This window comes from Solanum verrucosum, unplaced genomic scaffold (genome assembly GCF_900185275.1).
Source record: "Solanum verrucosum unplaced genomic scaffold, falcon-dt-bn FXZP01000103.1, whole genome shotgun sequence".
In the NCBI taxonomy this organism is placed as follows: Eukaryota; Viridiplantae; Streptophyta; class Magnoliopsida; order Solanales; family Solanaceae; genus Solanum; species Solanum verrucosum.
This window is the reverse complement of record NW_026020048.1, coordinates 8,531,773-8,549,562: the sequence shown is the minus strand read 5'-3', so window position 1 is coordinate 8,549,562 and position 17,790 is coordinate 8,531,773. Positions and strand designations below refer to the sequence as shown.

General features: G+C 31.3%; 2 protein-coding genes across 2 annotated transcripts; both read right to left on the bottom strand.

Annotated features, from left to right (window-relative positions):
* Positions 1-1,619: 1,619 nt before the first annotated feature.
* On the bottom strand, positions 1,620-5,459 carry LOC125822245 (probable hexokinase-like 2 protein). The gene is made up of 9 exons (XM_049501626.1): positions 5,164-5,459; positions 4,657-4,837; positions 3,665-3,835; positions 3,313-3,387; positions 3,063-3,218; positions 2,884-2,982; positions 2,668-2,798; positions 2,182-2,263; positions 1,620-1,953 (listed from the first exon to the last, which is right to left on the bottom strand). Exons 1-9 carry the CDS (start codon positions 5,433-5,435, stop codon positions 1,645-1,647), a joined length of 1,476 nt encoding a protein of 491 aa, XP_049357583.1. The 5' UTR covers positions 5,436-5,459; the 3' UTR covers positions 1,620-1,644.
* Positions 5,460-10,775: 5,316 nt separating this feature from the next.
* Positions 10,776-12,572, bottom strand: LOC125822638 (transcription factor bHLH18-like). Its single transcript, XM_049502061.1, has 4 exons — positions 12,537-12,572; positions 11,836-12,402; positions 10,949-11,305; positions 10,776-10,862 (listed from the first exon to the last, which is right to left on the bottom strand). Exons 1-4 carry the CDS (start codon positions 12,570-12,572, stop codon positions 10,776-10,778), a joined length of 1,047 nt encoding a protein of 348 aa, XP_049358018.1.
* Between the last annotated feature and the right edge of the window lie 5,218 nt (positions 12,573-17,790).

Sequence of the window (17,790 nt, the reverse complement as noted above, 5' to 3'; positions counted from 1 at the left end):
AAGACGTTGAATTATTTGTTACAATCATGTGGAAAATAATGGTCTCGGATGTTACATTACATAAGTTGGAATAATTTCACATGAGTTGTGAATATCTCAAAGAAAAATTCTAGTAAATTCATGATTCTTGCATTTATTGATTTAGAGTCTATTTGAATCAACTTGTTTTAAATATTTTATATTATTTGGGTAAAATTTAAAAATATTTCTATATATGAATCTATAAGGTATAAGACGATGCAAATAGGTATTAAAATTGTTAAGTTCACATTGGTTGTGAGAGTGAATTGTGGTATCCTTATACGGTTTTGATCGATCCTTTTCTTGTGAGCTAATTTTTAGATCTAAGTTAAGTGCAAAAGTCCCATCTTCACGTGGTATCAAAATCAGATCCATCAATCCATATTGTTATATTTGTCAATGTTGGTCACTTGTAATTACCCCCTCTAGTTGAGTATTTAAGTCTCATATTTGTTGAGGTATATATCATTTTGGGCAATTCTTCAATTAATAGCTACATTTTGGGTTGAGTTAAGCGCAACACCATCATATTATCCCAAAATCATGAATGTTTATATGAAATCCTACTAAATTTGAGTAAATGGTTTCTACAAAGCAAGTAAAATAGTTTTTCTCGTTGCAAACCAATTCTAATGACTTGGGATGTAATTATCAATTTTTGGTAAATTAAAAATCCAAGAATTGAGATAACATGTATGAGTGAAAACATTGATTTCCAATTCACGTTATTTTTGTCAGTGCTCGTCCTTTCTTCTTCTGCAATTCTGTTAAAGTAAAAACATAAAATTTTCATATAAATCAATGGTGGTCCTCGTATATCAATATGGTCGTAGGAAAAACAGTTGCTACTTTTTTTCCCATTTTCAACTTAATGGTTATGGGTTGTGCATATGGGATATTCCAAAAAGTCTGCCTAATAGGCCCAACTTTCATTAGACGTATTAGATGCTTGAAAGTAACAATTGATACAATATGGTTTACATCAAGCAACACATTTCATATAAATAGTCTTCAAATTTTGGGGGTGGTGGGGTTGCCTTTGTCTCTATGCTTGTTATTTCTCATTTATTATGGAATGGAGGGATATAAACATTCGAAAATTCGATTTGTTAAATCGAACCTTTTCCCATAAGTAGAGGTAACCTTATTTTTGAAGACAACAAACAAGACAGATTGGTGTTTTACCTTGGCTGCTCTAGTCCTTTTCAGTCTCTCTGTAACAGTACTTTCTTTAAGCTAGTAATGGGGACTCATCCTTGTGATTGCACCATCATTTCTATCTTCAAAAAAGTACATCTTCCTATACCAGAAAAAAGACAACAAGAGTCTTAAAGCTTATGTATAATACTGTAGAAGGACTAATTGATGTGCTTAACAAGATAATTAGTAATCATCACACAATGAAATATAGTATCTAATCTTACACATTATTATGTATGTAAATCTGCCACTTAGCTTGTTGCTTCCACAAACAAGAAGCAGTAAACGAAATACAAATCCTTGTTGTAAGATATAATAAGATATTGAAAACAATATCTCAGTTGATCTGGGATGTAAAAGAATACAAATGATGTAACTATCTATCCTGGCTTAAAGAGCCAAGTTACTATGAATTTGAGAGGTTTATGGTTGTGAAGCAGCAATATAGATGGAACTGGCTCCAGAACCACCATGAGAATGCTCAATAATCACATTGTCAGAGAGTTCATCGCCAAGCATCTCCCATACACTGCTATGCAGATAGTTCCTGAAAACACGATAATGCTCATAGACACCACCTTCTACAGTAATAATGCTAATCCTATTAGAAAGTCTGTCTAGTTTCTTTACAATCCCAACAATGCCAGCTCCAACTAAGCGAGCTCCACGTTCTGCTACAACATCACAGATCTCTGCAACTAGTTCTCTTGCCATGGTTGTAGAGTTAGTTATCTGCAATCAGCAGACTGCTAATTAGCAAGTGTAGCAAGCAAAAATCTGTAAACATAATCTACTTGTATGTAATGCATGAAACTGCCTACACAAAAAGCACTTTAACTAGAGAAATCACGTACTTAACCCCCTCCTGTGCTACAAAAATGAAAAATAGTAATGGAGAAACTGCAAGAACATTTACTAGCAAATTACTTAAATTTGACAATTCTGCTTTAATTGCCCTACCTCAAAAATTTCTCCAAGTTTCTCATCAATTATTTCATAATCCTCTGAAGTGTCTTGATGCATAGCAGCCATATCGGGGGACCTGCCAAGAGCTATAGTCAATAATAGAAATCATAGCATGACAGTAATTATGTCAATTACAAATATGGAGTTCTAAAATGCCATTGTTTCAAGTTGATTTTACTTCCAATCTATTAGGTAATCTATTAATTACTATACACTATCCAAAAAACATTTTTGATATCTGTCCTTATTAGACACAAAGATGGAGAAAACATTGCACATCCAGGCTGCTTGGTTGGTAGGGCAATTTCCACAAAGAAAGAGGAAAAATGCAACATTTCAGTACAATTGATGGGGATAAATTCATTTTAAAGGTAGTTTCGGAAAAGAAAGAAAGAAAAGCTGTAGTTGAGTTTTAAAAAAAAGAACCATAAGATCCCAAGCATTGTATATGTCTCTGATTAAAAAAATAATGTATGTTACCTCAACGTATATGGAATTGCTAGCTTAGGTGGTACAGTATCTCCAAATAAAGCTGATTCCTGAGCCATCTTTAATAAGACTCTTCTAACAGTTTCTCCTAAATATGTACCTGAAATAAGCTTCTCAAATATCTGTAGACAAAATGAGATTAAGGAGTTAATGTAGTTCATAGAGATCACAGGGAACCTGAGGGGGCAGAAAAGTTTAAGTATCCACCTGGCTACCAGGATATGAACTTTCAGCATCTAACAATGTATCAAACTCTGTAATTGGAAGATGGGAGGATCTAAAATTCCCCCATTGGGTATTAATTGCCTGCACAACCAAGCACTACAGTGAATCATTGTAACATTTTATAGAATGGTATACTTAGAATTGTTGTCACCAGAATTTACTATTTCTTCTGGTTTTGGAGTCTGATCAGGCCATTTTACGACGGATTGTGCTGATTCTATATAAGCCGCATTAGTGCCCATCCCTAGAGTGACTGCAGCCACACTCTCTTTACTGTAATACCTTCCTCCAGCCAAAACTCCAATAGTATCATCAACCTGCATATATAATTGCAACCCAAAGTTTTAATAAAGATTCTATGTAAATAAGTGTACTATTTCTGCTGTACTAAAAGAGAAGATCCGCTTATACCAGGGCAAAAACTCGCTTATCAACACTGTGCTTCTCCATGGCGATATTGATTTCATTCAACAACTTGTTCCCTGCCTGAGATTACGACGTAGTAACATATTCATGTGAATCAATAATTATGGCTTGCAAGTGTGGAAAGGAAAGTAGAAAGAATAATCATCAAATGAGCGAGCCATTGTGCTTGATAACCATATACACCTAAATTTCTTTTCTTGTAGTTGAATCTTTACAAATATGTACGTTGATTGTTTTCAAATTCCAAATGCACAAAAAATATATTTGTTTCAGAAAATCTCGGTCCATTAGAGAAAATATATATATTTAAATCTACTTAGGTATAGAAAGACTCAACTGCATCTCCTAATAATGAATCCTTCCACGTAATGGCTGTTTCCTTGGAGGCAGCTACTTCTGCAATTGTAGGTGATACTGTGAATCCCAGATTTTTTTCTCCTCCTTGTAAACCTTCACTATGCATGGAGATGAATTTTCCAAGCTCCACAGTTATCCAATCAAATAATTCCTGAAAGTGGTTCAAAAGGAAAACTTCAAACCTATAGCAACAATTAACATCATATATAGTTTTGACACTACTTGACTGGCGAAGACTACTATAGTAAATCAAATTAAAATTTTATAATAACTTTTGGCTATGTCATACCTAGCTACAAGTAGTACTTTTAACATTCAAAGATTTAAATTCTTAAAACGATACAGATAAGACATCAAAATTCAGTATTCAGCTTACAGAATTTGTAATGCTACTCATATCCTAAAACAATTAGAAAAAAATTTGGAAATTCACCAAAACAAAACTAGTCATGAACACATTGAATGAAATTATTATGTTTAACATGCTCCACCATTTCTTTCTTTTGAAGGCGACCTATTCTATTGAATGAGAAGGTCATTAGAATAGGTTACATTCTTTGTAGCTCTTCAGTTCGAAATCATAAGGATCTTATTCATTGTAGTTTAACCTACTTGACTTATAAGTTTTTGTTATGACTTGTAAAGAGATAATTAAACTATCAAAACTTTTACTTCAATTCATAAAGTTTGATTACCCAACCTGGCTGCTTCTATAATAATCTCAATTTGATAATGTTGAAGGGAGTATTTCTTATGTCAGAGTTGTATTAACAGAGAGTTAATCATAACCCATAGTGAGTATTTAGAATCTTTCACCAGTCAAAAAGAACTATTATAAAAGTTTGGGTGAATTAGGAATTTCATCATATAAACACTTATTATAATCAAATATGTTTCGTACAATTGAATAAGACCTATTGCTATGAAGTACCAAAATGTTAAATTTCTAAGAGCACACGGCATTATACATACCTGGGAGCTGGCCTCTATTATGTTGGGAGGAATTGGAATTTCCTGTCTGTATAGATCAGAAATGGGTTCACTTCTTCCTCCAATACGTGACATGGGTGCATCTCTTCCTCCAAGTCGTGCTTGAACAATGATGAAATTAGTTCCGCGAAGATTAATCCCATAGAATAGACCTTTCTCATCACTGACATTATATATATATACACACACAATTAATGATGAGCATTGTCCTAACAAACTACAACAAAGTTTTTCAGTATATATAGTAGTACTACGCACTTACTGACTTCAAAATTCAATATCCACATCTACTTAAAATTGAATGCAAATTTTAACTTCCATGTGGATTTTCATTTATATGATCAATTAATCTCAAAATCTATCAAAAACACCCAACCTTATTAGCATATTTCCTTTCTCTCTTTCCCAAATCCTCGGTGTAAATTTACATTGAAGGAAAATGTAATCAACAATAGAGAATAATCTAGAAATGAAAAGTGTAGTAGGTACCCATTTGGGAGTGAAGGTAAGCAAGAGGGAAACATTTGAAGGGTGGATTGAGTTGAAGTTAGATCAGCGTGCATCTGAGCAACGAGATCATCAGCAATTTGCCATAATTTAGGAACAGGTGTTGCACATTCTCTTGCGAATTTTCGGAGGATGCGTTGTGAATGCCTCCATCGTTGCTCGCTACGTCGCTTCCATTGCCTCACCAAAAGCACCGCCGCTACGACGGTCGAAACCGTCGTCACTGCTGCCAAAACCACCACATCCTTCTTCATTGATCTCTACTTCTTCCTCTTTCTATTAGGTAATTTTTTATAGTTACGTTCCTCGTTTCTCTACGGCCATGCATGTCAATTTTGTTGATCAAAGATAACTGAACCACGACATCCATGGAAAGAAGAACGAGTTTCATGAGTAAATTGAGGAGGAGGTGACAAAAAATGTTGAAATTAAAATTGGTGACAAAAAAAGATTGATCAAGTCAAACTTTTTTTAATAGGAAAAATGACAAATATATCCTCGAACTATCGCAAATGATATTTAAATATCCTCCGTTATACTTTTAGAACTCTGATGCCCCTACCGTCAAATTTTGGAGCGTGTATACCCTTTGGACTAACAGAGGGACACGTGTCACGATCTTAACAACCTATCCAAAATTTATTTAATTTTTATTTTCAATTAAAAAGCTGACCCGAATAATTTTAGACCCGCACCGAAATTATAACCAAAACCCCAATAGACCATCTTCTCTAATCTTTTCCTTTCTAACAGAGAATCCATTAGATATTTTCTTTTGTTCTTTAGTTAAATCTCATATTACATACTCCAATTTAAGATATTCTCATCAACTTTTTTTTTAATAGAATAAAGGACAGAAACAGAGTTGGAAACTCATACATATAGCACTTTGGGTGGTTTTCAGTTTGATGAAATTGAGTTTGATTTTTCTGATGTTAGAGGCAATTTTCCATCGTTTTATCTTCTTGCTTACCCATAAATCTTTTTTTTGTGGTACATTTTGGAATCTAACATTCCCACGCCACAGATTAGTTATGGGTTACGGAATATCTTCTTGACCTCCATTGTTGAAGCTATGTAAAGAGAGCTAGAGGTATGTTTGTTCCCTATCCTCTCATATTTTTCTTGTCTGATTTATGACTGATTTTATTTTATATTTCTCATTGTAGTGTGATTATTGAGTGTATTGTTGATTTTTGGTTTTTCACAGATCTCTTTTCTTGGCTTTCAGTCCTACAATCTTCATTTTTCAAAGTTTCAGCTATGTAAAAAAGTTATTGAGTTTAGCGACTATAAATCCATTCCATGGTCGCTGGTTTGGTTCGCCGGAGCTGTTGGAGCAACCGTGAGGGAGAGATGGGTGAGTGGTGGTCAGGTTTCATGGTGGATTAAGGGTCACTACCCCGCTGATTTCGCTGGAGCGAGGGAGGTTAGGTTCGATAGCAGTTAGAGATGGTCTCGTATCTGGAGCTTCACCGGAGAAGATGGAGTCGTTGCAATTCTTTGCGTGACTGGTTCTTGGACTAAAGAAGAAAGGAAAAATTAGATTTATTTCGGTGCGGGTCAAAAATTATTTGGGTGGGTTTTTTATTAGTTGGGTCAATTTTTTGATTGGATGTAAAAATTAAATAAATTTTGGATAGGTTGTTAAGTAGGTGACACGTGTTCCTCCATTAGTCCAAAGGGTATACACGTTCTAAAAATTAGACGGTAGGGGCATCCGAGTTCTAAAATATAACGGATGGTATTTAGATACCATTTACGATAGTTCGGGGTATATTTGACCTTTTTCCCTTTTTTTAATTAGTGATTAAGATAATTGGGATCTAAAATATAATATTTAAAACTTCTAAACTTTTACAAATATTCAAAATAAACCCAATTTTTAATTTCAAAATGTTTGAAAAGTTTTCCATCTCTTCTTAAATTTCAAAATTTAAAATCTCTTTCAAGATTTCTTTCTCCCTCTTCTTCCTTCTTTATTTCTCTTTCCAGATTTCTTCTTCTTCTTCTTCATTTCTTTTTCTCTTCTTCCATTTACTTGTTCTTCTTTGTTGTTGCTATCATTATCGTTGTCGTTCATTATTTTTTATCACGTTTTTTCTTTCTCTTGTTGGTCCTATTTCACAAACTAATTAGCTTTAATTTTAAAAATTTTAAAGTTGAAGTCATTGAATTATTTTTTTTGTAGAAAATCAAGCAACAACTGAAGTTGTCGCAATAACTGCTGAAGTTATTGTAGCAATTGTTGAAGTTGTTTCAGCAACTGCTAAAGTTTGCTCAGCAACTGTTGAAGTTATTGTAGCAACTGTTGAAGATTTTTCTACAATTGCTCAAGTTTGCTCAACAACTGCTCAAGTTGCTGTAACAACTACAATAATTGTTGTAGCAAGGGAGGTAAAAAAGAGGGTGGTAGAGTGGCAAATTAAATGAGATGTTGGTGATAACAACGAATGTGGAGGTGATGGTTGTTGTGGAGGCAGAGGTAGAGAAGAAGGAGGTGGCAACAATGGTGGTAAAAGAGGAAGAATAAGAGAGTGGTGGCAATGGAGGAAGAACTGATGGTTGTGGTAGAGGAGGAAGTGGTGACGACATCGGTTACGATGGCAACAGGGGAGGGGATGTTAGCGGCAGAAGGGTAGAGAGAAGGGAGGGTGTGGAATTGAGGAAAATAGGGCTTTTATGTAAATAATATAACTTGAGGGTTTTAAAATTAGTGTCATTAACACTAATTTTAAAATTGTCACCTCTACTCAATAATTAAAACTTGTGTCACTTTTTTTTAATTTTGAAACTCTTTTGTCACCCTTAATTCATTAGTGGCTAAACTGTTCAGCGAGTGTATGATCCACTACAGTCTGGGTCCAGTCTAACCCGAGCCAAACTACAATTGTGGGCTTTTGGGCCCAATTATTGTTACATCTATCATAGAAATGATGGAGCTTTGGCATTTTTAGCCAATTTATGGATGGTCAAATAGGATTTTCTTAAATTAATTAATAAGAAAAATGTGTTATTGTGACACTTAAATGTGATTGATATTAACGTTAATGAATAATGTGTAGTCCATAATTCACAAAATTTGATTTTATACATTTGTTCAAGCAAAACAATAACTTTCTCAAATAAGCAAATCATTAAGTTGTTTGCTATATTTGTCTGGTCAACTAACTACTTGATCAATATTGAACTGAGTGCAAAAGACGGAGAATCTTAATAGCTAAGTTATATTGGTTAAACTATCTTCTTGGTAAGCTCCACCTTGTAATTTCCTCCCCCATTTTCCCTTTTCTTACCTCCAATTTAACTAAAATGAAACAAAGAGTAATTACATACATTATAATTATGTTATGAGAAAATAAACGTATCACTATAATTACTAAACTATGTAATTACATAGTTATATGTTAGAATTTCCAAATAATTTTTAAATCAAGATTGACAGGAATAATTTCTTATTTTTTTAAAGTTGTTCAACTTTGAAACAAAAAAGGATTCGTATTATCCCATTAAATGATGCATTAACCGTCCAAAAAGCAAAATAAATGAACAGGGAATATGATTAAAAAATTAAATAAATGTGAAGCATCAGGGAATAGTATTATAGTAACTTTTTGAGTTGATTTTCAAGTAGGGGGTGCTAAGGAATTCCAAGTCTTCTCTACTATTTCACTTACTATAAGGTAATGGCAGTTCATCAAGTTTTTCTACTACTACTTTTCAAACATTTGAATTATATTTCTTCCTTTATTTGATTCAAGTAAAAGAAGAAGTTGAAACTTTTTGATGTTCTAATTTGGACAACGTTTAGTCAAATGGAAAAAAGAGCTTCATAAAGTTAAGTAAGACTATCGTATATACTTTTAGGATAGAATACATAAAAATAAATACCCTAAACTATTCATGAATTATAATTTTAATATTCAAATGGGTGTTATTGGGGTTAATTTCATTGATGCTCACTAAATTTACTTTTGTGTAACACCAAAATCATAAAATTATTTTTTGTAACATTAAAGTCAGTAAACTATGTATTAGTTGCCTAAAAAAAATTTAAATTACCCAGAAGTCAAATTTTCGACACCAAAAAATAATGTCATCACCGTATGCCACTATGCACATATTAACTGGGAATTTTTTAAACTAATAATTCAAAATTACCTATGTTTTGAGTTCACTCATATTGCGTATAGAGAAAATTTATGAAGGAGATTACGTTGTTATAGAAATATAACTTCGTAGAACGGAGTGGAAAATTTAGGATCACATTAGTTATTTTGTTGGCAATAGAGTTTCAGATGGTGTAAGAGAAACATTTAGGCAAGGTGTGTGTGTGAGTATTGTTTTAATTTCTTACTGTCTGTTTTTTTTTTTAATTTCCATTAATTCTTTTTTTAGAGTGTTATAGCTTGAGCTGGGGGTCTATCGAAAACAGCCACTTTAAGATATCTCATTTTGATGTTAGACTACATTAAATATGTTATTGTTGTACGTGTGCGGGTATTGAAACTTCTTAAAAAGACCATTGTAGTGAAATATTATCTTAGGGGATTTTTGTTGGCACGATGGAAGAGTACACCTAAGAAATTTGTCTATCTTCTTTGATTGTGCAAATTTATAGCTAGGATTTAGAAGAACGTGCATGCTACTAATTTCTTTAGAGCACTCATATTTATGGATTTTTATGTGTTACTCCCTCCGTCCCTATTTAGTTATCCATATTTCTTCTTTTAGTTGTCCCTATTTAGTTGTCCATTTTGACAAATCAAGAAAGGACAACAAATTTTTTCCTATTATACCTTTATTTAAATAAAGTTGTCATAAATAAAGTAAATAAACTTATGAACTTTCCAACATTGATTAGTTATCTTGAGTTAATTTATTTTGGAGTTGTAAATTGTACTATAAGGGTAAAATTGTAACTTCACTATGTTAATCATTGTTGCATTAATCTATGTGTCATTTTTAAAGTGGACAACTAAATAGGGACGGAGGGAGTATTTAAGAAATTACAAGAAAAAACACTACTTGTTAAATTTTCTTTCCCTATCGCTGTGTATTATGCGTCAAATTTATAGAACTAACAAGAATGACACTATTCATATTCATATACCCAAATTAGAGACGATAAGAAGTTTCCACTAATTAACACCAATAAACATGTACTCCTATTTATTACACCATCAACATAATTAAACAAAAACAATTGTGGAGTAGTATACAACAGAAGGCCAAAAATTAGTTACCTAAAGCCCAAAAACAAACAAACATGTATGAGCCTGTAGCTAGCAGTCCCCCAAAGGAGAACAAGAAAATGACTACTTAGTGTAACTCCATGACTTGTCAAAAAATAGGGAGTCAGCCTCATTTGTAAAAAGCAGAACTGGGGCTATTGTGATCAAACGGGTCCCAACTTTGTGACCCGAAAAAAAGAAACAAAAAACAATGCCCCAGTCCACAATAATGAAAACCTTTTACCCAAAAACCAAGTCGATAATGAAATCCACCCTCACATTAATCTAAATTTAACACTGTCCCTTAAATAACTGAAAATTAGCTTTTGAAATTCTTCTCTATGCAACTAGAGACATGGCTTATTCATGGCTATTGATAGCCTTCATTATAGATAAACGTAATTTGTTCGCAACATATTCTGTTGTCATGTTCAACTGATGATCCATCTGTTTCAAAAAAAAAGAAAACAAACTTAAGCAACACAATTGGAGTATCTAATAGTTGTATGAATTTCGAAAGATTAAGTTAGTACCTGAGCAACAATAGTTATGTGTGTTGTATCATAACCAAATGGGATGACACTGCTACTAGTAATAGTGAGATGAAACATTTCTACTTGGCTGAATATTTCCTTTATTATTCCCTCTTGCTTTTTGCAACTAACTCTAATCAGGACATTTCCATCTGAAGCTCTAACTTCAATATCTGGGATGACTGATTTGTTGGAGTTTTCATTACAAGTTGAAGAATTGTCATAATTTGAGAGCAAACGAATTCTCTTAACTGGTACTACTGGTTCCTTATTAGCTTCTTCGTCGAGCCTTTTTACTTGTTCTTCAAGTTGTTTTATATATGTAATCGCATCTCCAAGTATTGATGCCTTATCCAACTGTTGGAGATCAACAAATACCCAAAAAAAACCATAATCAATACCAAGTAACACTATTATTTTAGAATTTTGTGTACAATATTTTCATATACAAAATGGAGGGAAGATGTGAAGCCCTTAATTAATTAGATTCTTTTCTTAAAAAAATTAAAGCACACTACATATCTCAAGATTTTGCAGTAGCTACAAAATCTCATATATAAAACTCGCGTTGATCATGCTGCTAGATCTATTTAATTAAGCTTATCTAAAACTAGATATACTCTATATTTTCTATTGACTTGTAAATCTTTAACAAGAGCTAAAAGACTCCTAAAAATATAGGGCTTAAATCAAATGTACTAACATGACTAAAAGTTGTTGCTAATTACTACAGTAACATATATAGATCTTATTCTTCATTTTCTCTTATTTGTGGTAGAGATACTTCCAAAAAAGGACGAGCATAGACTAATTTCCCCTACCCAGCTAATAGTTACATAAAAATGACTAAAGAGATAAGAAAAAACTAATTTAGGAGTACGTAGTACCTTCTTTAGGTTAGGGATGAGGGTGGAGAGAGTTACGAAGTACTGAGTGAGTCGTTCTCTTCTCTTTCTTTCAGACAAAACGTGGTCTTGAGCCTGCAAAGGCGTTCTACTATAATTCATCTTCTTCTTCGTCTGAGAAATATCATCAGCGCCAAATCCCATGGCCTGGAATAGTTGCTTACTATCATCGTAATCAGAATCAGGAAAAGTATTTGATGAGGAGAAGTTTAAAGTAGTTCCTGATGGAATCTCAGTCTTAACAGATGTATTCAAATTTTTAAAGTAGTTTTGGGCAGTAGTAGTAGGAGTGGCTGATGGCGAATTGGAGTTGGAAATGGAAATAACACTGGGGGATGAAGAAGGCGGAGGAGAAGAAAAAGTGGTATTATTCTGGTAAATTGCTTTTGTTGAACTGCAAAAGGCTGGTAACTCCTCAAATATTTGAGAAGCTTGAATATTATCGAAGGTGCAAGAGGTAAATAGGTCATTATTGAATGGAAAATCATCAAATGTGGCCATCATCTGGCCGTGATCAGTGTATTGAAGATCATTCATATTCATAACATCCTGTATTTGTCAAATAAAATGTTACTAATTACAATCCACAAGCTATCTATTAAAATTCACAGGGAACATTCGCGAAAAAAAAGAAAGGACTAGGTAGATTAGTACATGCTCATATATATATTATTTTGTCTTACCATTTCAGACCACCATGTAGCTGATGAAATATCCATTGTTGAGGAGATGTATATATCTTTAATGATTAGATCGTGCCTATTTAAATAGATTCCAAAATCACAATTAGTATATTTGAGGAACACTGATTAAGCGTCGGAAATTAACGCTTTTGGTTTCAGATGTTGTCTGTCAAGAATTCTTGTGTGTTTTATACTTGTACTTGCTTGAATTATTGTGTTGACTGGAAAGAAAGTAAAAGAAAAGAGGAAAAATAATGAAAATCAATTTAAATATTGTGTTCTCACTGTCTATGATTATTGCTCTTTAGAAATAATAATACATAAAATATTACAAGTAATAGGGCACGTGTGAAAAAGGAAGCTTCAATTTTCTCTCTCTTAATTCAATTAATCAATGGAAATAAAATAGAGTTTATATTATGTACTTCTGACTTAATTTAATGTGACTTGCTTTCTTTTTCAATGAGTTTAAAAAAGAAGGATACATTAATAATAAAATGTTTATTTTATCATTAATGAAATGATTTACAACCACATAAATTTCTATCATTCATTTTGAATCACAAGTTTTAAAAATATTTTTTTCTTTTCCGAATCAAACTACCTCACATAAAAGTATAATAATTGGGGGAGTCCGTATTAACTTTTTGACCACTCTCGTCCCTTAACCAAACCGGGATTTACCCACCCACGTCTTTTGTTGGTAGTAGCGGTTCATTTTTGAACCCGAGTATTTTGCGCGTACCCGTGTGAATACACTATTTCCCTTATTTAATTTGTTGTATTGCATATCCTAATTGTTGGTCGAAATTATTTAAATATTGGGAAATGAAATATAATACTTAATAGTAAGGGTAAAATAAGTAAAAAATGATAATTTATTTTTTTATTTTTCAATTAGATAAGTCATAGTGAATATAGTATATTTTTTTAGTATATTAGAAAAATAAAAGTAAACGGATGGAGATCAAACTTTAATTTGTAATGAATTTTTAGTTTTAGTCTATCCTGAAAAGTATATTCGTTATATATTTAGAAATAATTATTTTAATTTTTTTTTATCATTTTACTTTCACTAATTATCAATACCCACACAAATATTTATAGTTTGTTCTTGAACTACGCTTTTTTTTTGTTAACTATGGTGATTTGGGTCAATTTTTATGCCTATGTTGATTGATTTTATAAGATACTCCATCTGTCTCTAATTACTTGTCCACTTTTTCTTTTATAGTTGTCCCTAATTACTTGTCCATTTTGACAAATCAAGAAATGACAATTTTTTTTATCTATTATACCCTCAATTAAATGATTAATTACTTTAAAAAATGTAGAACTTTTCATCCACTTCATAATTAATAGGGGTAAAATGGTAAACTCACTATGTCATTAATTGTTTTCTTAATAGTGTGTCAATTCAAAAATGGACAAATAAATTAGGGACAGAGGAGTACTTATTATCTTTCACTAACATAGAGATTAAATTATTGTGTTCATCAATATTGTAACAGATGAGAAAAATAATTTAATATAGATTTTGTGGATTAAAATTTAACTCAATTCACTGAGTGCTAAAATCGTACACTTAGTGCAAGCATGCAAAATACAAAGGGCTATACTCTTTCTTTTTAAGCTTTTTGTTCCATCAAAATACATCATAAAATAAAACGAAGAAGTTAGGCTCGTTTGCTAAAAAAAAATAGTATTAAAATGATTACTCGTTCATTGAATTATTTTTTCAAAAGAAACTTTGGCCTCATACCCGATGCTTCATATATTATAATAAAGGTATGGCATATTTAACACGTCATAATTAATCACCTTATTTGGTCTTCCCGTGTTTTAATTAAGACTTATAAAAGTTCAACTTGAAAGGGCATTGTAAGCAAAGATCATGTATCTAATTTGTGGATATCCAATTCAATACTTATGACTTTTAAGTTTCCGAATTTTTCAATTAATGAATATTTATCATTACGTATCTTTGATTAAATTTCACAACTTTTCCAAATCCATGTTGCAACCTTATGAAGATTTTCCATATCCATAATTATTATTAGAGAGGGATAGTAACACTTAATTATATCCTTATTATTTAAATAATTAAAATAGATATGTGTTTTTTATCCCTTTAAATATGTAGAGAATATGCTATATTTGTACTATTTTTTTAAGTTTGTTAACTTCAAATATGACGTAATAATACAAGTTTTAATTACATGATACATGGATTATCAAATGATGGAATATTTAATAATTCAGAAAATTTGAGAAATTCATATGAAAGGGGATTCAAAGTGCAAATTTTCAAGTAATTAAAGTTAGATGTACTTAATTAGATATCATTAAAGGCTAAAATAAAAATTTTCATAACCGAGGGACCAAATAAACCATAAAGTGTTTCCAATCTCTCGCGCGTAAAGCGATGGCCGGCAGGTTAAATGTATATTATTATTATTATTATTATTATTATTATTTTCACTCCAAAATTATTTATCTTTTGCTCGAGTTGGTATTAGGAACTGAGTATTTTATAGAATCAAAAAAAAAAAAACTTTAATGTAGATCTTTTGAAGATTGTGGTCACCAACTTCATTTGAACAAGAAAGTCTGTAATTTATTTGTAGAAAAAACTGAGGCAGGTTTTATTTAAAATATTGACGCCGCAATACCTATTGGTCATTAGCATAACCAAAACTTAAAGTTTATTGGTATTATTAATTAATTAAGATGCTAATAAATTAAGCCAACCAATTTACTTTAGGTTTCTCTCCAACGACATTTGTTGACGTTGGGGTGTCGTCACTGCGGTTATCTCCATTATGTTGGTTTTAATTATTTAACTGGTGGTTTTATTTCACTTCCATAATGGATTTCTTTTAAGGTATCACAACTGCAGTTGGTTGATAAAGCTAGGTGGGGTTCATAAATTCGAACGAATTTAATAATTTTTTCATAAATTTCGTATTTGTACTAAAAATTATATATTTATATATACATGTAAATCACTAATAAAATTGATTGATGGGTCACAATCAAGGAAGGAAATATTTGTCACGCTAGAGTTGTGAGTTCGAACCCTCCCTCGTTTTTTTTAAAAGGGAAATTAGTTTCCCCTTAACTCTTATTCCTGACTCCGCCTTTGTTGATAATTAAAATTCTTTATTCTGAAAATGACTATTAATTGTCATTATTTCTCTAAAATTAACATCGCTTTATTATAACTATAACAGCATTTTTGTCTTTTTGTCTTTTTAAAAAAAAAAACTTGGGGTCTTAATCATAAGTTCGTTAACCCTCTAGCTTATTTATAAAAAAAATGGATAAATAATATTTATCGAGAAAATTAATGGAAAGATAACTAATAGCCTACAGGTTAATTATCTGTTAATACCGGTTCTATTTTTCAAGACCGATCCTTTAGCTTAGGCCTCATTTGTTTGCACTTAATAGAGGTCTGAATCTTAATCATTTAGATTCAGTCCATTAAGTGTGTTTGATTTTTAGGTCTGAATCTGAATGATTCAGATTCAGCCCATTAAGTTCATTCGTTTCTTTTTTTCAAAAAGCCTCTTAATGGACCTAAAAAGGTCCGAATGAATCAGATATGCAGGAAAGTCTTAACAGCATTCAGACTTATTTAATAAGTTATAAAATAATAATGTATCACCTCTCTCGGTCTTTGCGTGACTTTTGCTCTCTCAACTACAAACTTTCTTCCTCTCTTTTCTCAATCAAACACCAATTTTTTACTCTTGAACTGATAAGTTTTCATAATCTTTACAAGTATTTTTTTTTATATTAATAATTTTCTAAGGGAGTATTGATGTTTGTCAAGAACACTTGTTGCAATAATATTTTTAGTGTATTGATGTTCATCAAGGTTTTTGAGTGAAGAAATACTATTCATAATTAAAAATAATAACTATGTATACATATTTGAAGTCTCTCATTAGAATTTTGTCTTAGGCGAATAATTTTATTGAGACTCTTTGATATATTATTGTTGTTGGACTAGTTGGTGACAAAAATAATGGAGCTCCTAATAATTCTACATTCCAATCTTCAATTTCAACTGGAAAAAAAATTTGGGGAAAAATAAAAACTTATTCGTTTGAATTGGAAATTAATGAGAAGATGATTACTGCTTTGGAGTTATTAATTAAAAAAATAGTGCATCTACATTTGAAGAATACATGAAAAAATTAGATGAACTTGGATGAGAAGAGCCATTATACAATACATGTGCTAGTATGTTTTGTGAAAGCGTCCGCTACAAAAAAGCATGAATGACATTAGAAGTTCACAAGTTAAGAGAATTGGATTAAGGTTATTGAAAAAAAGATAAAAAATAATTTAGTTTTCTATTCAGCCAAAATATATGTTAGGCGTTGATAATGTGATACCTTATTTATTATTTTTCGACTAATATCTATCATACTTATTGAACTTTTTGATATTATATTGTGCCTATAAAAAAAATTTCATTCATGATTTTTTTATGTTATGCTTGATGATTATGATTATTTTTTAATCAAAAAGTGATATTTTCTGATGAAATGATTTTTTTATAACAATTTATTAATATAATGTTTAATTTCATATGCACATTCAGATATTGAAAACAAACAATAATCATTCAGTGTTCAGATTTGGAGACCACATCTTAATATTCAGATGTGTATTTAGATCTAGACACCTAGCTCTTAATGCAAATCTTAATATTCAAACGTGTATTCAGATTCAAAGGTCTTAATCTTAATGAGAACAAATGAGACCTTAGACTCCCTCTAGTCCATAATAAATACTTTTTTGAGCCTTTTTTTAATACTTAAAATAAGTTAATTGTTTAATATTTAAGAGAGTTATTCTAAATCTCTTTCATTTTTGCTTTTCATTTATATTTTCTTGGTCACAAGTTCAACAAAGTTAATTACTTATATTTATCATTTTACTTTGAATTATTCTATTTTCAAGAATAGTTTGAGAATAGCTAAAAAAAACTAAAAGTGAGAAGTGGTGTTTAATTAATATCCTTTTTTTAATGAATGTACATTGCCTCGGAAATTTAGTACTCCCTCCGTTCCTTTTTAGTTATCACAGTTTTTTTTAGAGTCAAATGATAAGAACTTTGACTGACATTTTACGATATATTTTTTCATTATATTGATATGTAAAAAATTGTAATTTATAATATTTTTTCGTATGATTTTTAAATATTTAATATTTAATTTAAAATATCAAATTAATGTAA

Excerpts from the sequence above, each read along its gene's own strand:
- LOC125822638 (XM_049502061.1), bottom strand. The coding sequence starts at position 12,572 with ATGGATATTTCATCAGCTACATGGTGGTCTGAAATG. Across the intron at positions 11,306-11,835 it reads TCATCCCTAACCTAAAGAAG|TTGGATAAGGCATCAATACT; the intron begins GTACTACGTACT and ends GATCTCCAACAG. Across the intron at positions 10,863-10,948 it reads ACATAACTATTGTTGCTCAG|ATGGATCATCAGTTGAACAT; the intron begins GTACTAACTTAA and ends TTTTTGAAACAG.
- LOC125822245 (XM_049501626.1), bottom strand. The coding sequence starts at position 5,435 with ATGAAGAAGGATGTGGTGGTTTTGGCAGCAGTGACGACGGTTTCGACC. Across the intron at positions 3,388-3,664 it reads ATTCATTATTAGGAGATGCA|GCAGGGAACAAGTTGTTGAA; the intron begins GTTGAGTCTTTC and ends TCGTAATCTCAG. Across the intron at positions 2,799-2,883 it reads GTTCATATCCTGGTAGCCAG|ATATTTGAGAAGCTTATTTC; the intron begins GTGGATACTTAA and ends TTTTGTCTACAG.